Source organism: Thalassophryne amazonica, chromosome 9, assembly GCF_902500255.1.
Source record: "Thalassophryne amazonica chromosome 9, fThaAma1.1, whole genome shotgun sequence".
NCBI lineage: Eukaryota > Metazoa > Chordata > Actinopteri > Batrachoidiformes > Batrachoididae > Thalassophryne > Thalassophryne amazonica.
Window position 1 is genome coordinate 434,523 of NC_047111.1, and position 27,081 is coordinate 461,603.

Below are 27,081 nucleotides of genomic sequence, written 5' to 3' on the forward strand. Positions count from 1 at the left end.
CACCGCAGACATAGCGACTCCAATGCAACAATCCAAATTAAAAACACAGCAGACATAGCGACTCTAATGCAACAAACTGGATTAAAAACATCTCATACAGAGTGACTCCTACGCAACAATCTGAATCAAAAACACCGCAGACATAGCGACTCCGACGCAACAATCCAAATCAAAAACACCGCAGACATAGCGACTTCAATGCAACAATCCAAATTAAAAACACCGCAGACATAACGACTCCAATGCAACAATCCAAATCAAAAACACCGCAGACATAGCGACTCCAATGCAACAATCCAAATTAAAAACACCGCAGACTGAGTGACTCCGACGCAACAATCCAAATCAAAAACACCGCAGACATAGCGACTCCAATGCAACAATCCAAATTAAAAACACCGTAGACATAGCGACTCCAATGCAACAATCTGTAATAAAAGCACCACAGACATAGCAAGTTCAACTCAACAATCTGAATTAAAAACACCGCAGACATAGCGACTCTAACACAACAATCTGAATTAAAAGCACCGCAGACATAACGACTCTAACACAACAATCTGAATTAAAAGCACCGCAGACATAGCGACTCTAACACAACAATCTGAATTAAAAACACCGCAGACATAGCGACTCTAACACAACAATCTGAATTAAAAACACCGCAGACATAGCGACTCTAACACAACAATCTGAATTAAAAACACCGCAGACATAACGACTCCAATGCAACAATCCAAATCAAAAACACCGCAGACTGAGTGACTCCGACGCAACAATCCAAATAAAAAACACCGCAGACATAGCGACTCCAATGCAACAATCCGTAATAAAAGCACCACAGACATAGCAAGTTCAACTCAACAATCTGAATTAAAAGCACCGCAGACATAGCGACTCTAACACAACAATCTGAATTAAAAACACCGCAGACAGAGCAACTCCGACGCAACAATCCAAATTAAAAACACCGCAGACATAGTGACTCTAACACAACAATCTGAATTAAAAGCACCGCAGACATAGCGACTCTAACACAACAATCTGAATTAAAAACACCGCAGACAGAGCGACTCCAATGCAACAATCCAAATTAAAAACACAGCAGACAGATTGACTCCAATGCAACAATCCAAATTAAAAACACTGCAGACAGAGCAACTCTAATGCAACAAACTGGATTAAAAACATCTCATACAGAGTGACTCCTACGCAACAATCTGAATCAAAAACACCGCAGACATAACGACTCCAATGCAACAATCCAAATTAAAAACACCGCAGACAGAGTGACTCTGACGCAACAATCCAAATCAAAAACACTGTAGACATAGTGACTCCAATGCAACAATCCAAATTAAAAACACAGCAGACATAGCGACTCCAATGCAACAATCCGTAATAAAAGCACCACAGACATAGCAAGTTCAACTCAACAATCTGAATTAAAAGCACCGCAGACAGAGCGACTCCGACGCAACAATCTGAATTAAAAACACCGCAGACAGAGCGACTCCAATGCAACAATCCAAATTAAAAACACTGCAGACATAGCGACTCTAATGCAACAAACTGGATTAAAAACATCTCATACAGAGTGACTCCTACGCAACAATCTGAATCAAAAACACAGTAGACATAATGACTCCAATGCAACAATCCAAATTAAAAACACTGCAGACAGAGTGTCTCCAATGTAACAATCTGAATTAAAAGCAGATTATGTTTCACCTGTATTTGTGTTTAAGAGCTCTCAGTGAAACCTCATGGTGGAACAAACCATTCTGGAGTTGTAGCTGTGTGATTTGGCTGGTAAGCTTGTCACTGGACAGTAGATCCTCTTCTCCTTTTGACGCCGATTGCAGAACCAAACCCGAACCACTTCCTTCTCCATGGACAGCTGCTCTGAGATGAGGGTTATCTCCTCTGAGTTTGGCTTGGGATTCTGCAATCCAAAGAAAATTCCATGGTTTCCCCTCTTGAAGTGAAATTTTCTTCAGAAACATTCTGTTGTGTCCGAAGTTGATTGGTGTCATTATGAGGCATCTTAATTATTATTAGTAGTAGTAGTAGTAGTAGTGGGAAGAGACACAGCATGCTCAGTTGACAAACACTTTTTGTACAATTTGTCCCATTAGTTCTTTGAACATTAAAGCACAAAGCTGGAATACGTAGTGATTTAAGGACCTGTGGTGCTGTGCCAACCGTGTGCAATAATTGGTGGTACGTTTTATCAGTTCATTTTCGTAACTTCTTTACTTTTGTAGTTCTGGTCTTACTGTCACTTGTTTTTCTGTGTCTATTTCTGTGTGGTGCCCTGTCAGCTTCTGTTGGTGCTCATGTGAGTGCTGGTTTAGTTTCCACTCAGTACCTCTCACCCACGGCCTCGTGCTTCCGTTTGGACACTTTATTTCACTCTAAGGCCTTAGCTTGCATATGTGTATATGTTTTTATTGTAAATGATGAATATAAATAAAATTTCAGCCAAGGCAGTATCGTGGATTAGTGGTTAGCACTGTTTCCTCACAGCAAGAAGGTCACAAGATAGATTCCCACCTGTGGCCTTTCTGTTTGGAGTTTGCATGTTCACTGGCATTTGTGTGGGTTTGCTCCTCTGGCTTCCTCCCACATCCAAAGATATGCAGGTTAGGTGAAGTGGAAAATTTTTGTTGTACTTGACAGTCAGTGAGAGTGTCTATATGTGGTCCTGATGTCCTGTCCGGGGTGTACCCTGCCTCTTGCTGTATGACTGCCGGGATACACACCATGACCCTTGTTTGGAGTAAGTGGGTATAGAAAACTGGCCAACCAATATGAAAACTTTTATTTACTGAACAAAAAGTAAGTCCCCCCAGGCTTCTCTCATTTTTCACTCTGGGTCACCACAGCCAATCTGAGATTTGACTTGGTGTTATGCTGGATGGATTTCCTGAGGCGACTCAATATTACATGGAGAATGGCCAGGGGTGACCTTGAACAGAGAACCCTCTGCTCTGAAAACAAGAGCACAGTGCACCACGCTGCTCCGCTTTAACTGAATAGCAATAAACAATGCAGAAAAAACACTTTGGCCTTGTAATTAATGTCATTATAAAGAGTTTGTCCAGCACAGAGCACTATGACAGCATTGTGTGCAATGCTTGCAAACATGGAAATGGCCCCTATCACCTCTTGGTCACATTAGCAACAAGAGACAGAGGCAAAGCGACTAGCTGTCATTCATTTTCATTCAGAGTGGGCATTTTACAGTGACAAGTGCTGGGCAGGGCCCAAATAGATACAAAACCTATTTCATGCAAATGCTAAGTGATGTAACACAATGACTGCCAATCCGTGGAGAGGCAGATTGCTGGTTGGATGTTGGTGTAGACTTCATAGATACTGGAGAAGCCCTGTGTGACATCACCCATAGGAATTTTACAGAGACGCAGAGGATTCATTTGAAGCCCAAAAATTGCTGCTCTGGGTGCCATTGTGTTGGCAGCATTTATTCTGTCTATGTCATGACTCACACAGAAATGGTGAAAGAGGTGGAGCATGGAGGGTTATTAAATCATATTTTTGGGGAGTGAGTGGTGGTTCTCAAAACCTGTGTAAAAATTATGACCACTAATTATGACTAATTTCCTTAGTAATCATGGATTAACTTAATATCATAAAGCTACCAGTTGCTGTGAAAAGTGCAAACTCTGTTAGCATACAACATTAAATAACATGGATATTTCACTCAACAGAAATCGTGGTGTAGGAACCCCCGAGATGATCCATTAGGAGACACAACAAAGGTCAGACATGGTCCACCACAAGAACATGTTCCTTCAGGCCTCCTGTCATTGTGAACTCTGGGCTGTATGTGGTTGTTTTGTGCCAACATTTGTTTTGCTCAAGGTTTTGTTTTATCGATGGTCCACCGACTGATTCTGGTCTAAATATGTGCTTGCTCACAGGCAGGGTAAGGTTTCAGCTTTGCTCATGTGTTGTGGCACCTTGGGGTGACTTTTGCTGTGATTTTTTGCTGCATAAATAAACTGAAACATGTCCTAAATTGTGAAGGGTGCACAGATCATTTAGGCAGACTGAAAACTCCTTTGATTCACAGTTATCAACTCACGTCAAGGAACCGTTTCTCCAGAGTCAACTTGATGTTTGTTTCAATGCTTGTCCTCTTTTTCCGTTTGCGTCCATAGCCTTCCATCAGGGGCATCAGAGAGGTGGGGCTGTTCATTGAGTCAGAAGGAGAGTTCTCTAAAAGGAAGACAAGTGTGGCATGGACCTCAGTCAAAAATGATTAACATCAAGAACTTCACTTCATGCTATAAAAGTGTTGGAAGGGGTAGAATGGTAATGTTCGGCAGATGTCACATCACCCTGTGACACTCACCTGGGATGTCCACAGTCTACACGAATACTCCTTCAAACATTTTTATCAATATTCTACTTCAGTTATCACTTTGCACTGATGATGTACCAGACCATGAAAATTTATGCATTTCTGAAAGATTTGACTCCTTTTCAGGTAACTATGTCATAGAACCCTTGGGCATGAAGAGAGTAATGGCTATGGCAATCTGACAGTTGCAGGGACGATCCGGGAGGGACTCAGAGTAGGGCCACTGCTTCTTCACATCGAAACAAGCCAGTTGAGGTGGTCTGAGTGTCTGGTGAGTATGCTCCCTGATAGTCTCCCTCAGGAGGTCTTCAGGCATTTCCAACTTGGAGGAGGCCCTGGGAAGACCCAGGAAACACCAGAAGGATAATATGATGCTTAAAAAAATTTAAAGGAACACTTTTTAATCAGCATATAGCATCAAGTCAATTTAACTTCTGGGATATTGATCTGGTCAGTTAAGTATCAGATGAGGTTATTATTCAGTTTCAGGTGCTTTTATGTTAATGAAATTAATAACAGGTGCAATAGGGGGCAACAATGACACAACACCCAAATCAAGAATGGCTTTACAGGTGAAGACCACTGACATTTTTTCCCCTCTGTCGGGGAAAGTGTAGGAGCACGGACCCACAACAGGGGGCGCAAATGAACGGACAATGGATAAAGCCAAATACAACACTTTACTGTTGTGAAAATGCACAACAACAACAACAGATTACAATAGTGAGTCAAATACAAGATGTCATGTGGGCAGGCTCAAAGATAGGAGACATCAGTCCGAAGCCGAACCGGAACCACACGATTTCCTCCGCCACCGAACCCCGGGAATACTGGAGCCGCCAAGTCCCGAACTCCCAGGTGGCCACTGCCTCCGCGTGTCGGATCTGGTACTGCTGGCGAGGAGCAAACACAGTTAGAAGTGGGTGCGTGTGCACCCAGCAATACGTACGGTGGAAAACCACCTCCTCCTCTCGTCGAATAAAGAGTTCAAAAAACGCTCAAGCAACAAAGGGTTATTATCTCACAACCAGCTGAGGTACGTTACCTTCAAGGTAGAACGATATCTCGGCAATGAGGTGGAGATGCCGTCCTGCTGATATACCTCCCTGGTGATTGATATCAGCTGTCTCAGGTGATGGGTGACAGCTGTCACCCTGGCTGCTCCTGTGAGGCGACAGCGCCCTCCGATGCCTGGAGCCCGCACTCCAGGCAGGGCGCCCTCTGGTGGTGGTGGGCCAGCAGTACCTCCTCTTCAGCGGTCCACACAACACCCTCCTCATCTTTTCTGACTGATTTTTCAGTAGTTTTGCATTTGGCTGGGGTCAGTGTCACTGCTGGCAGCGTGGTGCGGTACCTGGACCCTTCAGAGGTTACACACGTAGTCCAACACCTCCAGGATGTCACATCAATATGTGCCATTGCCAGAAGGTTTGCTGTGTTTCCCAGCAGAGTCTCAAGAGAATGCAGGAGATTCCAGGAGACAGACAGTTACTCTAGGAGAGCTGGACAGGGCTGTAGAAGGTCCTTAACCCATCACCAGGACCGATTTGGTGGTGGGTCAGTGATGGTCTGGGGGAAGCATATCTCTGGAAGGACCCACAGACCTCTACAGGCTAGACAACGACACCCTGACTGCTATTAGTTATCTAAATCCTTGGACCCACTGTCAGATCCTACTCAGGTGCAATGGGTCCTGGGTCCACCCTTGGTGCTTGACAATATCCAGCCTCACATTTCTACAGCATGTAGGCAGTTCCTGGAAGAGAATACCATTGACTAGCCTCCACGCTCACCTGACCTAAATCCAATAGAGCACCTCTGGAACATTATGTTTCGGTCCATTCAACACTGCCAGGTTGCACCTCAGACTGTCCAGGAGCTAAGTGATGCCCTTGTCCACATCTGGGAGGAGATCCCCCAGGACACCATCCATCACCTCATTAGGAGCCCCAAAGTATTCAGGCACATGGGGGCTGTATAAATGCCTGAGTACCATTATGAGTTACTGCAATGAAATTTTGGCAGAATGTACAAGCCTGCCACATAATTACATAATTTTTTTTTTGTTTAGATTTTTAGGGTGTCTTTGAATTCAGCCCTCTGCAGGTTGACTATTTGAATTTCCATCAAATGGCATCCTTTTGTTCCTAAGACATTAAGTCCATATCAGGAACGATATCCAACATGACCTTTTTCCCCTTTGAGGTCTAATGTGTTTTCAGTGTTTTGAGCAGGGTATTTCCCAGCTAGCTTGGAAATAACTCAGGATCCAACCGGAGGAGTTAGAGGACTTGGACAAGGATGGAGAATTGTGAACTGGATCCAGCAGCAGACAATGAAAAAACAAAAAACTGACAATTGACCTCAGTCACCTTGACCCTCACCCAAATGTCTGACTTCTCCATGGCTAAACCAGCACAGATCCACATCAAGATTTGGCACATTCTATTTATTTTTATGTTTTCATTTTATTTTTATGTGGTGTTTTTTATGTTGTTTTATTTAGTGTTATGTTGGCTGCCCCTCCTGACACAAATGCAGTTTTGCCTAGAGAAACCCACACAGCCTGTGGTCTTCCGAAGAGGTCACCCATCCAAGTACCACGTCCCACTCTGCTTAGCTTCTGAGATCTGACAACAACATCAGGCCTACACAGAGCAGACTGGCTGTGTGAAGAGGACCACACTAAGAGTCCATGGTTATGTTCATGTTCCCAAGCTCTCAAAACTGAGGATCATCAGTCACTGTCTGGAGCATGGCAACTGCAGCAACACGGAACAGAGTTCCCGAAGGAAATGGGCCGGGCTGGAACACAAACTGGGGAGACAGCAGAGAAACACCACATGCAAACGTTAACAGAAGGAAAAGCACCAAAGTCAAACTTAAGTGGGACAAGGGGAGACAGCCATGCATGAGACTATGCATGTGGCTGCATACGAAAACGAAGTCAGCACTTGCGCGCAGAACATAAGGGAGGACACACAGAACTCAAAGAAGAATGAGAAAATAGTGTTGGCTGTTAATGTGTCTGCATGTAAATCAGCTATTTTATTTATTTATTTGCTGAAAATGTCGGGTTGTTGTGCATTTGGAGGCACAAATAGACACAAGGGCTTCAAGATGTAGATTCCCTGCAGATCTGAACAGAAGAAACATTTAGAAAATAAAGTCAGCGTGTGGGATGGAAGAGAGTTCATCATCAAAGCTTTGAGAGGTCAATTTATTGTTCAGTCCCATGTTCAGTAAAACTCACCTAAACTGTCACAGTATAAACCAGATATTCACAGTCACCAGACAAAAAAAAGTCCCAAAGTTTTTGTACTGTTTTCCAAGTAATAAACACCATATATAACAGATTTTTGTATAATGGATTTTTGCTCACATCAGATAAAATGTCCCGTCCAATTAGAATGTATTTCCATTAAAAACCCCGAGCAGTCTGGACGTGCACAGTAACAGAGGTACAAATTGAAGTTCAGCTCTGACACTCACTGATTTGTGGAAAGTGGGACCTGAGTCATTTCTGTGATAAAAAAAAAAAAATGGCCGTTTATTTTTTTCAAACTGTGTTCAGACTCGAACCCGCAGCCTGACGTGCACCTCATAAATCAGACCCAAAAGGCTGTGATTTGACACTTTTCTGCTTTTAATCCTTCGTCTGCCATCATAACAGTTTTTAAAGTGCGCACGCTGATTACAAATGGATTAGAAAAGTCTGCACATTTACAACACAAAGTCAGTAAAAGAGGAAATTGTATCTTTGAATTGGAGATGATGATTGTAGAAACAAAAGCTTGTTGAGGGACAAATAGGTACAGAATAAATCATAATCCAGAGATGGAGAACTTTAAAACTGTCAGGCACATCATTGCATGACATGGAGTTACAGAGCTGCAGAAGCATAAATCAGGCTTTGAATTAATTAAATAAATCATCATATATTGTAAATTTAATAGCTTAACTATTTTTATATTTATTTTGATAGCACCTGTACCTGGATGTGTTGCTGTATGTGGTTAAATGATTTTTAAAAAATGTTGAAAACATAAAGGGCAGCACGGTGGCTTAGTGGTTAGCACTGTTGCCTCACAGCAAGAAGATCGTGGGTTCAATTCCCGTGGCCTTTCTGTGTGGAGTTTGCATGTTCTCCCCGTGTTTGCGTGGGTTTCCTCCGGGTGCTCCGGTTCTGGAATCTTTAAATTGTCCTTATGTGTGTCTGTGTTTGTTTCTCTGTTTGTGGCCCTGCAACAGACTGGCGTCCTGTCCTGGGTGTACCCCACCTCATGTTCTATGGTTGCTGGGATAGGCTCCAGCCCCCCGCGACCCTTAATTGGACTAGGCAGTAGAAGATGAATGAATGAATGGATGAAAACATAAAAGGTTCATTTAGTAGTTCAGCGCAGCTGGAACCAAAATGGCGCCATGTTCAGCGATGACGCCACTCTCCTCAATTAAGGGACTCTCCTCTGATGTGGACACACGTGTGTCAAATGTGATGAAAATCAGAGTGAAAAATGGATTTGATGGAAATCACCCCAGTGACAGATAAATCTGTTGTCACTTTGGCAATTCCTGTGTCCTTCTACATATATGTGGCAAGTTCAATGAACATTGTCGCAAAGGGCCTCTGTGTTATGTTTTGTAATGTCACAATGAACCCAAATATGCAGGCAGAGCAATCAAACATGAGTATAATTGGGGAAAACTGGGAGTCACAAAACAAACACACTGCAGAATCCAAATTCAGGTAACAAAGAAGGTACTGACAACAAACAATCTAAACTCAAAAACTAAATGCAGCTACAACAGGAGGTGACAAAGAATCTCAAAATACTTACAACAAAATCACAGGAGGAACTAAACAAGAAGAAACTGACAACTAAATGATGGAATAGGGAATAGGGAATGGTGCCTATATAAACAAAGGAACTAATGACCAAACGGATAACAGGTGTGTTATAAATAGACAACAGCTGGGGAGAGACACATGAAGAAAGACAAAAAAACATATGAGGAAAGCAAGATCACCAAAATAAAAGAGGAAGAACTAACTACAATAAATATAGAAACACAAACAAGATAAAAGAATCAAGAAAGAAACACACTTAAACCAAACTACAACTTGGAAGCAAAACTGCAGAACAGTGACATAGGTAAAAACCAAAGATAGACCAGGACAAAGACAGTTGCACAGACATGAAAACCCACAGGGACTTAGACAATAACAACACCAGGAACAGTCACAAGGTGGTGGCAGAGGACAAGTACTGACACAAAGAACAAGCCATGGGGCACAGACATAATACCATGACAAAAAACAGACAACAGACACAGACAGGGGATGGACACAGAAAAAACAACAACAACAGGACTGACAAACAAACAAATATCAGCATGAGGTACATCCTTCTAAAAGCAAAGTTTGTCCACCGAACCTTCCCTTTAAACCAAGTACACCTGGTTTCAAACATCGAGGGATTAAAGGAACCAGAACACTTCTCCACTTAGAGTGGGAATTAAATCTCAAGTAGGTGGAGTTGGCTACCACTGGCTTTACAGGGAAAAATTCCTAAGAAATAAACATTTGACCAAAACGTCTACTTCTCTTTCAGTGTATATTTTTCAAAGGTCGATTTTTTTTCTCCTAAATAAATTGACCATATTATCACATCCACTTCATGGAAAGGTAAAGTCGGAATGTGGTAACTGTGGTGCAAATCATTGAGGACTCCTCATCTTTACAAATATTCAGGGGTGACAAGTTGCTGTACCCTTGTTTCACTGCTGGACATGCCTTCGAACACAAATGATGCACCTAAGCAGAGTGAGCATGTACTCATAGGAAGATGCTGGAGAGTCCTGCAGCAGGTAAGGATTTATGAAAATCTGAGCTGTTCTGTTTCTACCAAACAGAACAGCTCAGGTTGGTTCGGAAATGTAACCGTTTGGTATGGAAAGTTTTTGTGCGGTTTTGGTACGGTTTCTGTAGCCACTGCAAAAGGTACTAGTTGACAGGTGGGGTGTCGATTGCTGTGTCAGCTAAGTTTGTTGTGTGACATCATTTAAGTGCAGCAAAAACACATCACAGGAAGATGACAACACAGTAAACAAAAATGGAGGAGTTTAACAGGTTTTTCCTCAAGGCAAGAAGGTGGGAAGGGATGAGGAAAGGCTGCAGGCTGCAAAAACAAACAGCGGAAGAATGCGGAAAGGTTTTGGAAGCGACAAGGAGCAGGAAAACCATGTGCAACCTTTCAGTGGCCAAATGAATATCATGGTGGAGGAGATACGGTCATTTTTGATTTTATGTGGTGTCTTCTCTTTTTAAAATTCAAACATGTCTGCAGTCTTGTCAGTATTGTTCAGATAATCATCAGGTTGCTTCAAGATGCCTGCTTGACATTGCAGTTGTTATGATCTTAATAATCAATCAATTTTTTTTTTATATAGCGCCAAATCACAACAAACAGTTGCCCCAAGGCGCTTTATATTGTAAGGCAAGGCCATACAATAATGATGTAAAACCCCAACGGTCAAAACGACCCCCTGTGAGCAAGCACTTGGCTACAGTGGGAAGGAAAAACTCCCTTTTAACAGGAAGAAACCTCCAGCAGAACCAGGCTCAGGGAGGGGCAGTCTTCTGCTGGGACTGGTTGGGGCTGAGGGAGAGAACCAGGAAAAAGACATGCTGTGGAGGGGAGCAGAGATCGATCACTAATGATTAAATGCAGAGTGGTGCATACAGAGCAAAAAGAGAAAGAAACAGTGCATCATGGGAACCCCCCAGCAGTCTACGTCTATAGCAGCATAACTAAGGGATGGTTCAGGGTCACCTGATCCAGCCCTAACTATAAGCTTTAGCAAAAAGGAAAGTTTTAAGCCTAATCTTAAAAGTAGAGAGGGTGTCTGTCTCCCTGATCTGAATTGGGAGCTGGTTCCACAGGAGAGGAGCCTGAAAGCTGAAGGCTCTGCCTCCCATTCTACTCTTACAAACCCTAGGAACTACAAGTAAGCCTGCAGTCTGAGAGCGAAGCGCTCTATTGGGGTGATATGGTACTACGAGGTCCCTAAGATAAGATGGGACCTGGTTATTCAAAACCTTATAAGTAAGAAGAAGAATTTTAAATTCTATTCTAGAATTAACAGGAAGCCAATGAAGAGAGGCCAATATGGGTGAGATATGCTCTCTCCTTCTAGTCCCCGTCAGCACTCTAGCTGCAGCATTTTGAATTAACTGAAGGCTTTTTAGGGAACTTTTAAGACAACCTGATAATAATGAATTACAATAGTCCAGCCTAGAGGAAATAAATGCATGAATTAGTTTTTCAGCATCACTCTGAGACAAGACCTTTCTGATTTTAGAGATATTGCGTAAATGCAAAAAAGCAGTCCTACATATTTGTTTAATATGCGCTTTGAATGACATATCCTGATCAAAAATGACTCCAAGATTTCTCACAGTATTACTAGAGGTCAGGGTAATGCCATCCAGAGTAAGGATCTGGTTAGACACCATGTTTCTAAGATTTGTGGGGCCAAGTACAATAACTTCAGTTTTATCTGAGTTTAAAAGCAGGAAATTAGAGGTCATCCATGTCTTTATGTCTGTAAGACAATCCTGCAGTTTAGCTAATTGGTGTGTGTCGTCTGGCTTCATGGATAGATAAAGCTGGGTATCATCTGCGTAACAATGAAAATTTAAGCAATACCGTCTAATAATACTGCCTAAGGGAAGCATATATAAAGTGAATAAAATTGGTCCTAGCACAGAACCTTGTGGAACTCCATAATTAACTTTAGTCTGTGAAGAAGATTCCCCATTTACATGAACAAATTGTAATCTATTAGACAAATATGATTCAAACCACCGCAGCGCAGTGCCTTTAATACCTATGGTATGCTCTAATCTCTGTAATAAAATTTTATGGTCAACAGTATCAAAAGCAGCACTGAGGTCTAACAGAACAAGCACAGAGATGAGTCCACTGTCCGAGGCCATAAGAAGATCATTTGTAACCTTCACTAATGCTGTTTCTGTACTATGATGAATTCTAAAACCTGACTGAAACTCTTCAAATAGACCATTCCTCTGCAGATGATCAGTTAGCTGTTTTACAACTACCCTTTCAAGAATTTTTGAGAGAAAAGGAAGGTTGGAGATTGGCCTATAATTAGCTAAGATAGCTGGGTCAAGTGATGGCTTTTTAAGTAATGGTTTAATTACTGCCACCTTAAAAGCCTGTGGTACATAGCCAACTAACAAAGATAGATTGATCATATTTAAGATCGAAGCATTAAATAATGGTAGGGCTTCCTTGAGCAGCCTGGTAGGAATGGGGTCTAATAAACATGTTGATGGTTTGGATGAAGTAACTAATGAAAATAACTCAGACAGAACAATCGGAGAGAAAGAGTCTAACCAAATACCGGCATCACTGAAAGCAGCCAAAGATAACGATACGTCTTTGGGATGGTTATGAGTAATTTTTTCTCTAATAGTTAAAATTTTGTTAGCAAAGAAAGTCATGAACTCATTACTAGTTAAAGTTAATGGAATACTCAGCTCAATAGAGCTCTGACTCTTTGTCAGCCTGGCTACAGTGCTGAAAAGAAACCTGGGGTTGTTCTTATTTTCTTCAATTAGTGATGAGTAGAAAGATGTCCTAGCTTTACGGAGGGCTTTTTTATAGAGCAACAGACTCTTTTTCCAGGCTAAGTGAAGATCTTCTAAATTAGTGAGACGCCATTTCCTCTCCAACTTACGGGTTATCTGCTTTAAGCTACGAGTTTGAGAGTTATACCATGGAGTCAGACACTTCTGATTTAAAGCTCTCTTTTTCAGAGGAGCTACAGCATCCAAAGCTGTCTTCAATGAGGATGTAAAACTATTGACGAGATACTCTATCTCCCTTACAGAGTTTAGGTAGCTACTCTGCACTGTGTTGTTATATGGCATTAGAGAACATAAAGAAGGAATCATATCCTTAAACCTAGTTACAGCGCTTTCTGAAAGACTTCTAGTGTAATGAAACTTATTCCCTACTGCTGGGTAGTCCATCAGAGTAAATGTAAATGTTATTAAGAAATGATCAGACAGAAGGGAGTTTTCAGGGAATACTGTTAAGTCTTCTATTTCCATACCATAAGTCAGAACAAGATCTAAGATATGATTAAAGTGGTGGGTGGACTCATTTACTTTTTGAGCAAAGCCAATAGAGTCTAATAATAGATTAAATGCAGTGTTGAGGCTGTCATTCTCAGCATCTGTGTGGATGTTAAAATCGCCCACTATAATTATCTTATCTGAGCTAAGGACTAAGTCAGACAAAAGGTCTGAAAATTCACAGAGAAACTCACAGTAACGACCAGGTGGACGATAGATAATAACAAATAAAACTGGTTTTTGGGACTTCCAATTTGGATGGACAAGACTAAGAGACAAGCTTTCAAATGAATTAAAGCTCTGTCTGGGTTTTTGATTAATTAATAAGCTGGAATGGAAGATTGCTGCTAATCCTCCTCCTCGGCCCGTGCTACGAGCATTCTGACAGTTAGTGTGACTCGGGGGTGTTGACTCATTTAAACTAACATATTCATCCTGCTGTAACCAGGTTTCTGTTAGGCAGAATAAATCAATATGTTGATCAATTATTATATCATTTACCAACAGGGACTTAGAAGAGAGAGACCTAATGTTTAATAGACCACATTTAACTGTTTTAGTCTGTGGTGCAGTTGAAGGTGCTATATTATTTTTTCTTTTTGAATTTTTATGCTTAAATAGATTTTTGCTGGTTATTGGTAGTCTGGGAGCAGGCACCGTCTCTACGGGGATGGGGTAATGAGGGGATGGCAGGGGGAGAGAAGCTGCAGAGAGGTGTGTAAGACTACAACTCTGCTTCCTGGTCCCAACCCTGGATAGTCACGGTTTGGAGGATTTAAGAAAATTAGCCAGATTTCTAGAAATGAGAGCTGCTCCATCCAAAGTGGGATGGATGCCGTCTCTCCTAACAAGACCAGGTTTTCCCCAGAAGCTTTGCCAATTATCTATGAAGCCGACCTCATTTTTTGGACATTTTAATAATACGAGATGTGGCTACATGAGCAACCAGAACATGAAGTCTATGAACATTATTTGTGCTAATTGTGTTTTCCAGCTACAGAGATACATAGAGTGACAGATTCTTCTCATTTTTACGTTCACATAAAAACAAAATTCTGTTTCATACATCCACCGCTGATATACCAGTACACAATGAAAAACAAAGTGCTGGAATGATAACAAATGTTGCAAAATTTAAATAAAATAAATTAATATAAAACCATACATAGATAAGAGTTCCTTAAGGGCCCTGTCCCACTGGGGAGAGGATTAATTGCGCATGAATTGAGTACACAAATTACGGGTGTTTGTTGTCGTCCACAACAAAATTGGCCAAAAATGACAAATGTCCCAGTATGAATTATGGATATATTAATAGTATATAGTGAATATATGATGAACAATCACGGTTGTATAACGCATGTAGTGAGGAAACAGATCAGACACATTGTGATTATCACGGCAGTATTACAGGTGTACTATGAATGCATCACGCACGTGTTACGCATTCATGGCATCTGCACTGCGGTCATAACAGAAGTGCACTTGGGCCTTTCGGCATCACTATTCACACCAACAATACAGCCTCTGGAGCAACTGCTGGACTTGGACAAGTTGATAATGCGAGGATTAACTGTTCATGAGTTTGTGAGATGGTGTTTGAGATGAGATGGGTTTTTTTTTGAGAGTGTCAGAGAAAATAGAGATTTCAGCGTGAGTTGTGGCTAAACAGCGACTCTTCCTTTTATTGGTGTTAAATAAAAGTCCTGAAGGAGACCCGAGGTCCACGGCTGACTTCTCTGTAGCTGGGGATTTACAGTATATTGATGGACGGCAGCAGCTATTACAACCCCTGGCAAAAATTATGGAATCACCGGCCTCGGAGGATGTTCATTCAGTTGTTTAATTTTGTAGAAAAAAAGCAGATCACAGACATGACACAAAACTAAAGTCATTTCAAATGGCAACTTTCTGGCTTTAAGAAACACTATAAGAAATCAAGAAAAAAAGATTGTGGCAGTCAGTAACGGTTACTTTTTTAGACCAAGCAGAGGAAAAAAATATGGACTCACTCAATTCTGAGGAATAAATTATGGAATCACCCTGTAAATTTTCATCCCCCAAACTAACACCTGCATCAAATCAGATCTGCTCGTTGACATTGACCCTATGTGTCTTTTTGCAAGGAATGTTTTTGCAGTTTTTGCTCTATGGCAAGATGCATTATCATCTTGAAAAATGATTTCATCATCCCCAAACATCCTTTCAATTGTCCAAAATATCAACATAAACTTGTGCATTTATTGATGATGTAATGACAGCCATCTCCCCAGTGCCTTTACCTGACATGCAGCCCCATATCATCAATGACTGTGGAAATTTACATGTTCTCTTCAGGCAGTCATCTTTATAAATCTCATTGGAAAGGCACAAAACAAAAGTTCCAGCATCATCACCTTGCCCAATGCAGATTCGAGATTCATCACTGAATATGACTTTCATCCAGTCATCCACAGTCCACGATTGCTTTTCCTTAGCCCATTGTAACCTTGTTTTTTCTGTTTAGGTGTTAATGATGCCTTTCGTTTAGCTTTTCTGTATGTAAATCCCATTTCCTTTAGGCGGTTTCTTACAGTTCGGTGACAGACGTTGACTCCAGTTTCCTCCCATTCGTTCCTCATTTGTTTTGTTGTACATTTTTCGATTTTTGAGACATATTGCTTTAAGTTTTCTGTCTTGACGCTTTGATGTCTTCCTTGGTCTACCAGTATGTTTGCCTTTAACAACCTTCCCATGTTGTTTGTATTTGGTCCAGAGTTTAGACACAGCTGACTGTGAACAACCAACATCTTTTGCAACATTGCGTGATGATTTACCCTCTTTTAAGAGTTTGATAATCCTCTCCTTTGTTTCAATTGACATCTCTCATGTTGGAGCCATGATTCATGTCAGTCCACTTGGTGCAACAGCTCTCCAAGGTGTGATCACTCCTTTTTAGATGCAGACTAACGAGCAGATCTGATATGATGCAGGTGTTAGTTTTGGGGATGAAAATTTACAGGGTGATTCCATAATTTTTTCCTCAGAATTGAGTGATTCCATATTTTTTCCCTCTGCTTGGTCTAAAAAAGTAACCGTTACTGACTGCCACAATTATTTTTCCTGATTTCTTATAGTGTTTCTTAAAGCCAGAAAGTTGCCATTTGAAATTACTTTAGTTTTGTGTCATGTCTGTGATCTGCTTTTTTTCTACAAAATTAAACAACTGAATGAACATCCTCCGAGGCCGGTGATTCCATAATTTTTTCCAGGGGTTGTACGTCTTTGGGGATCCATAACTACATCGTAGTTTACACAGCTTGACTGGCACTGACTGGCAGGTATGTCGATGTCTGCCATGGTAGTTTGGGTTTACGTGGAGTGTTTGTTGTGCATTTGCAAAATGCCCGCAAATCAGATGCAAAGCTGACGTAATACAACGGCTTTATTCGCGGCCACTCTGTATGCAGTCACTACATCTTATTTTAGTCCGTGATGTGGACGTGATAGGCACGCTATATATATCTGTTTTACACACTGTCCCAGTCCGCTGCCAAGCCACAATACCCCGTCAGTTGCGGTTCTCAGCGGATAACGACGGATATACAGCGCATAGATTGAGTATGTTTTGAGTATGTATTTTATATGTACTGAGAATGTATTATGTTTTGAGATGTATTGTATATGTACTGAGTATGTATTGTACGAGGTCTGTTAGAAAAGAATCCGACCTTTTTATTTTTTTGCAAAAACTATATGGATTTGAATCACGTGCACTTGCATCAGCCAAGCTTGAACCTTCATGTGCATGCATGAGTTTTTTCACGCCTGTCGGTTGTGTCATTCGCCTGTGAGCACGCCTTGTGGGAGGAGTGGTCCAGCCTCCTCGGCGGATTTTCATTGTCAGGGCTTCACAGAGAATAAGGACTGTTACTACAGCTTTAAGGATGGCTCACAATGGCGCACGGCGCGCCGTGCTCCGAGCCACCATCGAGCCGCACAAACCACCGGATCATTTCTAAGCTGATGGCTCTGTGAATACGAGACCATCGTGTGCACTTTCTCTGGTTATCACAAGAGCTGGACATCAGCCATTTTCCAGCAGAGAAAGAGATTTTGTCAGGGAAAGCCGCGCGGAGGCTTTGTGCGTAACGACCGATTCGCTGATCGAGCGAGACAATGGAACACCTCTGTTTCGGCGTGTCAGAGGATAAGTTAGGACATGCCTATCTTGGCTTCCATCAGAATTTTTTCAGAAACTGTCAGAGACTGGCACCTGGAAACCATTCGAAAAATTTATCTGGCTTTCGGTGAAAATTTTACGGGCTTCACAAGAATAAGGACTGTTACTACAGCTTTAAGGATGGCCCACAATGGCGCACGGCGCGCCGTGCTCCGAGCCACCATCGAGCCGCACAAACCACCGGATCATTTCTAAGCTGATGGCTCTGTGGATATGAGACCGTCGTGTGCACTTTCTCTGGTTATCACAAGAGCTGGACATCAGCCATTTTCCGGCAGAGAAAGAGATTTTGTCATGGAAAGCCGCGCGGAGGCTTTGTGCGTAACGACCGATTCGCTGAACACCTCCATTTCGGCGTGTCAGAGGATAAGTTAGGTCATGCCTATCTTGGCTTTCAGTGCTTTTCAGTGCTTACCAGTCCAGTAAGTATCAGAGAAATTGTGGAGAGCTGGGCATGTCCTAACTTGTCCTAACCCTGATTAACTGATTCCATCTGCTCAAAGTGATATTAATCAGTGAAATCACCTGGTGGAGTCAGTGGCTGCCAAGAAAACCTGCACCATCTTGGCCCTTTCTGGAACAAGTTGCCCACTCCTGATCTAAATGCATGTTCCTGTTTTAAGTGTTTGGACACAAGCACAAAGTGCATCAATGCAACACAGCCCATGTGCACATGAGCTTACACTTGCACAGGGGGGAGGTCTGGGGGGCAAACAGGGTTTGACACTCAGTGAAGGAGAACCATGCAGGGGTTAATATGGCTGAACTGTTAAAGAATGTATTGAAAATGAAGTCATTAAGGTTCATTACATCATTGCAAACACTTTGCATTAAAAAGTACCAAGTCGTCAGACAGTGTGGAAAAAGAAATGCTGCAGGGTAAAAAGATGCATCAAGATAATAATCATTTTCTAATCTAATCATAGCCCTATGAATCTTAAAGGAATCAAATTGTGATTTGCCTAAAGACTCCCATGTCGATACTGAGAGGCGCTAATGTTCATTAGTTTTATTTGTTGGCCTCTTGCCTCCTATGCATATGCATTGTTTATACATAGTGTCAGTTTTCAGTTCAACTGAAACAGCAAACATTAAATCTAAACATTCAGACATTCAAAAAAATAAATAAATAAAATAAATAATAAATAAATAAATAAACACCATCTCACGACCCCAAGCGGCTTCCCCCCTCCCGCTCCCCAAACTCATGAACAGTTAACCCTCGCATGACAACATGAACATTAACTCTGTGATCAACTTGTCCAAGTCCAGCAAATGCTCCAGAGGCTGTATTGTTGGTGTGAATAATGACGCCGACGGCCTGAGTACGCTTCTTTTATGACCGCAATGCAGATGCCATGCACGTGCAACACGTGCACGATGCATTCATAATACACCCGTAATACTGCCGTGATAATCTCAATGTGTCTGATGCCTTTTCTCACTACATGCGTTATATAACTGTGATTGTTCATCATATATTTGCTATACATTATTAATATATCTGTAATTCATACTGGGATATTTGTCATTTTTGGCCACTTTTGTTGCAGATGACAAGGAACACCCGTACTTTGTATACTCAATTCATGCGCAATTAACCCCAGTGGGACTGGGCCCTAAAATATAAAAAGTCATAGTTTGTGCAGAATGGTGATTTTGTCTGGGCCTGGGCGGGGGGAGGGGGGTTTGGGGAGGAGCACTGAAGGTATTGTTGGCTGCCCCGGGTGTCAGACGGAGAAATCTGTGAGCTTTTACAATAAGCCATCACTGTGTTTCTCTGCACTGGGGTCATCTGAATCAGTGGTTACAACAGGTTGAGACTGAGTGGATCAGAGCATTTGCTCACTGTGCTTTTGTTAGCTGGAGGGGCTGGTGGGTTGAGGAGAGGTTTGCTGTTTCAGTGAGACTGCTGACTTTGTCATTACAGAAGGCAACCTTTGGAATAGAAATGCTGGATGAGAAGGTTAACAATAGCATTTGGCAGCTTGATATCAGCAGGATTTTTGGATTTGTGGCATTTTCTGTCACCATCTACCACAGGGTCTCATTGAGCCACATGTGAGGCAGGTTAACACGAGTGGGTCTGGCAGATAGAAGACACAGGTTATCCAGGCAAGTGCTCAGAGTGCCACAGAGACACTCTTTGGCATCATTAACCTCTAAAGAGAAGAATGTGCTAACCTGATGGTTAAGTCAGCACTTGACCCTCTCCTGTTTGAAATCCAAGATGGGAGTAGAAGATGCCACCATCTATCTTTTGCACTGTATCTACCATCACTTAGAAAAGCCAGGAGGAATTTTAAGGTTTATGCTGTGTGACTTCTTCAGTGCTTTCAGTATCAGCCAGCCAACCTGGCTGGGGAGTTCTGCAGCTACAGAACTGTGCAGCAGCAGTGTTCCAAAGTCCAGTTCTGTCATCCTTCAGCTACAACACAGAGAGCTGCCATCTTCAGAAATTATGTGATGACTCTGCAAGTCTCAAGGCCTACAGGGACGAGCTCTGCTTGTGTCTGCACGGTGCCCCCGCTGTGGCCTCCCAACCAGCCGAGGGGGCCACAGAGCTGTGCCACAGCGTTTCTTCTCGTCTGCCGCTCCATCCATAGTCATTCCAAAAGAGTAACTAGAGCACAATAGGTGCTAATTAGAGCAGTTGTTAGTCACTAGCCAATAGCAGTCAGCCTCTCGGGAGGAGGGGTCTGGTTAGGTTTAAAACTCCAGCTTTTGCTGGCTTCTGTTATTCTTCTCTACAAGAGTCAAGACAGAAGTCAGACTTCCAGAGCAAGAATTTTAGCTGAGGAAGCTTCTGCGATCTGAAGCGAAACGTCCTCACGTCAAGCAACCCAGTCCGGTCGAAGATTCAAGCTTCTCTACTTTGTCAGCAAACCTCCTAAAATTCCTGCAAAATCAAGTTGTGCGCCCCCAATGGTAGTACAGTATGTAGGGAGACTTGATGAAGAAGGCAGGGCGTGGTGGGGGAGGAACGGGATACCTGGGAAACTGCAACACACCAGAAAATGTTGTCTGGAGAATATTATTAAAAAAAACAACTCAACTACTCAGAGAAACATTTTCAGTGGAGACTCAGACGTCACAGAAAGTCACTCCTCCCCACAACCACGAGACCCCATAACTCCTCCCACTGCCATTCATCCACACAGTACCCCCCCCAACCTGACTGGATGTCATCAGCAGACAATAGCCCCCCCAGCAATCCAATTTTGGTGCACTAACAATGTCTGCAGCTGCTCATACGTGTTTGAACTCTTCCACAGTGAAAACGTGAAATAAATTGTTTTTTGTGCAATTTTATCAGAATTCCTCGTGCAATAATTCAGACTCAGTGCTGAAGAATGTTTTAAGAGTCTGTTCTATGAACATTTATCTTCAGTTTAAGAAGAATACTAGTCTTTATTGTCATTCTACATACATAGAGTGAAATCTGTCCTCTGCATTGAACCATCCTAACTACAGTCAGACACAATCCAACTCAGCCCAGTCACACTTTTTTTTCGTCACAAAATGAGTCAAATTTTCATGACAGGGTTTTTTTAACTCACTATTACTAACCCTACTCCTTCCCCCAACCCCCCCAACCCTAACCATAACCACCCAGACCCCCCTGCTTCACTTTTAATTTCATGCAGCCATCAGAAGATGTATTAGAATGAATTTGTGTTGCCGTGACGAAAATGTGGCACTTTTCGTGACAATATCACAAACCAATACATTCATGTATATTTCATGCTGATGAATCACGACATGCCAGGAGGTTGGGTTGTCCAACCACTAGGAGCAGTGATTAGCCACTGTCCGGCGTGCAGGGACCAACTCCAGATGTAGAGATGCTGCCTTGCTCAGGGGCAGAGAAAGGAGCAGACCCTAAATAAGCATGTTGTTTTGACTGTGGGAGGAAACCCACACAGACACGGGGAGAACATGTAAATTCCTCATAGAAAGGACCCCAAGATCCCATGACCTTCTTGCTGAGAGGCAACAGTGCTAACCACTAATCCACTGTGCCACCATTTCTTTGGGGATTAATAAAGTCTTCTGATTGTGATTGTAAGTGGAGGCAGAGTGTAGGAAACTGCCCCTGAGACGCGGATGGAGACAGGTTTCTGAGGTTAGGGTGGAGTGTGACCTGTGGTGGAGGGAAAAGGGGGTTGGTCCATGAGGCACATGTTGAACTGAATAACGTGATGCAGAGATGAGACCGTTAGCGTGTCAGTAGATAGTTGCAGGTGAGAATACCGTGAAGCCCTTTGCCAGCTGTGTGGAGGGGTGCAAACCCGTTTTCAATCAGGACTGTGTCTGGGACATGAAGAGGTAGGATTGTCTAAGTAGATGCTAATGTCACCAAGGAAAAACATGAGACACACTCAGAGAGGGACGAGTGTCCACCTCATCTATGAACTTACCCAGTTACTTGGTGGACCACATAGACTTTAAGTGGTGCAGTCACCATGATGGTGTCATCCTCCAAGGAGAGAGATTTGTTCCAGGACAACATTGTAGTATATATCCAATTGTTGTAAATTAACAGGCCCCTCCCACCTCCTCATGTGGAGGAACAGGAAGTGTGGGCAAAGTGAAAGAGCAGCTGGGGGGGGGGGGGGGGGGGTCTGCCCTGGATCCAGGCCAGGTTCACACATATGACATTTGTTTTGCATCACGTATTAGTCATGTCTTTGTCACATTTTTGGTTGATTGTGTTCAATTAGTAGTTCTATGGTATTCTACTTTACACCACTAGATGGTGCTGTGAGCAAATGCACTAAAGGGAACCGACAGGAAGTGAGATGACAGTTAGTTTGTTAGTGCCAGCATGCAGCCTGCTGCTGCTCTGATTAAACCTTAGGATCAGGATCATAAGCAGATAACTGAAATAAAGAAGCAGCTTTTCAGTTTCCACTTTGAGTGTGTTTTGTTGCCCCCCAACAGGTTGTTTTTAATACATCTACAGTGGGTAAGTGCACTGTACTGCTAATCTTCAGGACGACAGGCTGTGACAGTGCGGTTACTGACAGTCTGACTGGACATTCAGCTGTGTTTCAGCTTCGACATCCATCCAGAATAGTCCCGTTGTCTATATCTTGTGTTCTGCTGCAGAACAAGTGGAAAAGGAGTGAAGTCTGTCAGCTCTGTACACGGACACAACAGACTGCAGTAGGAACACACACGCAGTACGTCCAAAGACCACCCTCAGTCAGACTGAGTAGTGCGAGTGAGAGACAGCTGGCATGGGTACGTAACCAGCTGCTTCCTGAGCTGTGGGTAAGGACTGTTTGAAGAATGGGAGAGGAGCTCAGGTTTTACACCATTTGCTGTAGTAATGACTCCTAACTAGAGACAACAGGACCAGGATAGTGGCACACAGCTGTGTTTGAAGCAGCACAACATCCAGAGGTCAACAATGAGGCCGTCATTCTCATTCTTCTACTGATGGAAGACATGAACTCTGGACAGAAGGCATCTGAGACTGTTGGAAATGTTTCATCATCATTGTTTGAGGCAGACTCTAGGCATCAAACGCCATGACAAACTCTCAAACCTCAATGTCCTAGACAGAGCCGACACCGCAAGCATTGAAGCCATGATCCTGAAGGCTCAACGACAATGGATGTTATCCAAAAGCACAACTCCAGACCACCAAAACATCTTCTATACAGTGAACTGTCTCAGGACAAAATACCTGCAGCAGGCCTCACAAAACCTTCAAGGACTTTGTAAAAGCCAAAATAGTGTATGCAGCCAGTTCGAGCAACATGCACAGGACTAATCAGCTGGGACACACAGACAAGGCTAGCACAGGACAACTTGAAAAGAAAAGGTGGGACAACATCCATGAGGCTTGTAAAAGAAAGAAACAAGCAGCAGCGGCCACAGCGGCAGACTCTGGACAGTTTCTGTGTGCTCACTGTGGCCATCCATGCTGCTTGAGACTGGGACGCCATAGTCATCTGAGAACACACAACAGATGAACAGCTATGAAACTGCACACCAGAGATATCCTCGGATATGACAAAGTACCAAGTCAAAGACAGACTCTGACTGAGGTTAGGGCAAATAGGACGGGTTGCATATTTTGCCTTCACCCACATAGGATGGGCTTAATGGCACGCAGGTCTTCTTGCATCCTGCTGAGTCCACCATCGAGATCTCAGTGTCAAAAGCTTTCATTTGAGAGCAAGTGCCATCATCAAGTGTGCCTAATGTCTTGGCAGTTCACGACTGTCTGAAATGAACCTGTTTTTATGTTTGAACTGAACTGTTTGAAGTTCTTGCAGTTTAGAAAGTACAAATCACAGTACAGCTGCAGTCCACAAAACCCTTGTAGCCTTGTGGTCTTGTGGTGATGAATAAGTTAACAAGTAAAGTTGCTTTAAATGTTCTCATCATAACCAAACCTTTGCAACAGAACAGTGTTTAGGAATGGAAACTGCACTCACTAAATTGGTGAAAAATATGTATTCAGATTTCACTTCAGTGCTACTGCTGCTGGACCTTAGTGCAGCTTGCTGATTGGCCACTGCATACTGCAAACTTTCTGGTTGAGTTCTCTCTTGGTGGATATCATTATTTATTGCAGCCCAGTCACACTTTTTTTTCATGCTCCCGTCATGAAATGAGTCAAAGTTTCGTGTCGGAGTTTTTTTTAACTCACTATTACTAACCCTACTCCTACCCCCAACCCTAACCTTAACCATAACCTAACACTACTCCTTCCCCCAACCATAACCCCCCCGACCCCCCGACCCCTCTGCTTCATTTTTAATTTTGTGCAGCTATCACTGAATAAATTAGAATGAATTTGTGCTGCCGTGACAAAAATGACGCATTTTTCATCACAATATCACGAACCGATAGATTGATGTATATTTCGTGCTGCTGAATCATGACTTGCCGTGAGACCAGGTTGTTTATTGCAAGGTGTTTTGTATACTAACATTATTTCTAAACCCTGTGAAGTAAAATATGGGGTACCCCAGGGTTCTATTTTAGGTCTACTGTTATTCCATCTTTACATAAACGTATCACCTCTTGGACAGATCCTGGCAAGTTATGGAATTTTCACTGTTATGCTAATGATGTTCAGCTCTACATATCCATCAATGTGAATGATGGATTACAACATGGATTACCAAAGAGGGGGCTCAAATGGCACATATTAACCTTAATAGTTTGAGGAACAAAATCAGCGAGGTCACTAATCTAAACTACACGTACTTCCTATTTCAGAAACTCATCTGGAATTTTCTCTTGATGACACTGAGTTATATATTGATGGCTACAATATTTACAGAAATGACAGAAATAGATTTGGTGGCATAGTTACTTTATATTCAAGATCACTTACCAACACAAATCAGAAATGATATGATGAAATTTAATATTGAAGTGTTATGGCTGCAAGTTTATTTAGCTCACCATAAGTCGATTTTGCTGGGCTGTTGTTACCGACCACCAAATGCTAATTGTGAATATTTAGATCCTATCTGTGACATGTTGGACACCCATACTGCTGTGGGTCAGGATACGTACTTTTATGGGTGACTTTAACATTGACAGGTTCACTAAAAGCTGCCATTTAAAAAATAAGTTGTTTACTGTTACTATTACATTTGTATACAAATTACGGGCATTCGTAGTCGTCTGCAACAAAAATGGCCAAAAATGACAAATGTATAGCGAATATATGATGAGCAATCATGGTTATATAACGCATGTAGTGAGGAAACGGATCCGACACATTGGGATTATCATGGCAGTATTACAGGTGTATTATGAATGCATCATGCACGTGTTGTGCGTGCGGGCCGTCGGCCGTTGATGTTCATGTTGTCATGCGAGGGTTAACTGTTCATGAGTTTGGGGAGCGGGAGGGGGGAAGCCGCTTGGGGTCGTGAGATGGTGTTTATTTATTTATTTATTTTATTTATTTATTTTTTTGAGAGTGTCAGAGAAAATAGAGACTTCAGTGTGAGTTGTGGCTAAACAGCAACTCTTCCTTTTGTTGGTGTTAAATAAAAGTCCTGAAGGAGACCCGAGGCCCATGGCTGACTTCTCTGCAGCTGGGGATTTACAGTATCTTGATGGACGGCAGCAGCTATTACGTCTTTGGGGATCTCCACAGTTGGACCAGCACTGACTGGCAGGTATGTCACTTTCTGCCACATATAGTACTTTGGGTTTACCTGACGTGTTTGTTATGCAGTTGCAGATTGTCCACAAATCAGCTGCAAAGCAAATGTAATGCAAATGCTTTATTCGTGGCCAATCTGTATGCAGTCGCTACAACTTATTTTAGTTTGTGATGTGGACATGATGGGCATGCAATATATCTGTTTTACACACTGTCCCAGTCCGCTGCCTAGCCGCAATGCCCTGTCAGTTGTGGATATCAGCGGATAAAGGCAGATATACAGCGCATAGCTTGAATATGTACTGAGTATGTACTGAGTATGTATTGAGTATGTACTGAGTATATACTGAGTATGTTTTGAGTATGTACTGAGTATGTACTGAGTATGTATTGAATTGAATTGAATTTATTCGGCACACAAAATATTCAAAAACAATTCCACAAACTCATAATACTTGTGAGTCCGAAAGGGTGTGGGCTGAAGCAAAGCTTATCAACGCCCACCCCTGCTAGTACAAGTCCATCAGTTCTAATCAGTCATATTTACATAAATACAAATTCACTACTACATGTCAACACACAGACATACACATCAATATACTATTCACTTATATTTATATAGTACCAGATCACAAGAAAGTCAACACAAGGCACATTACGCATGTAAAGACTAACCTTACCAACCCCCAGAGCAAGCACTAGGCAACTGTGGTGAGGAAAAACTCCCTGTAAGGAAGAAACATCACGCAGACCAGGCTCTTGGGGGTGACCCTCTGCTTGGGCTGTGCCATATATGACTATACGTATATACTTTACATACATAAATATTTACATATATATATATATATAAATATACACGGTCACTTATATACATAATACATATACACCTACCCATATCTCTATACTATCTATAAATATAAACACAACACTTTTGGTTTTGCTCCCATTTTGTATGAGATGAACTCAAAGCTCTAAAACTTTTTCCACATACACAATATCACCATTTCCCTCAAATATTGTTCACAAACCAGTCGAAATCTGTGATAGTGAGCACTTCTCCTTTGCTGAGATAATCAATCAATCAATCAACTTTTTTCTTGTATAGCGCCAAATCACAACAAACAGTTGCCCCAAGGCGCTCCACATTGCAAGGCAAGGCC

General features: G+C 42.3%; 1 protein-coding gene across 1 annotated transcript in view; it reads right to left on the bottom strand.

Moving 5' to 3' along the window:
* Positions 1-27,081, bottom strand: part of pou2f3 (POU class 2 homeobox 3) — a 258,269-nt gene that overhangs the window by 32,756 nt on the left and 198,432 nt on the right. Inside the window, exons 9-10 of the mRNA XM_034177477.1 lie at positions 4,112-4,245; positions 1,781-1,945 (exon numbers count right to left, since the gene is read on the bottom strand). Coding sequence (XP_034033368.1) covers positions 1,781-1,945; positions 4,112-4,245 — 299 coding nt within the window. The remainder of the gene's footprint in view (positions 1-1,780; positions 1,946-4,111; positions 4,246-27,081) is intronic.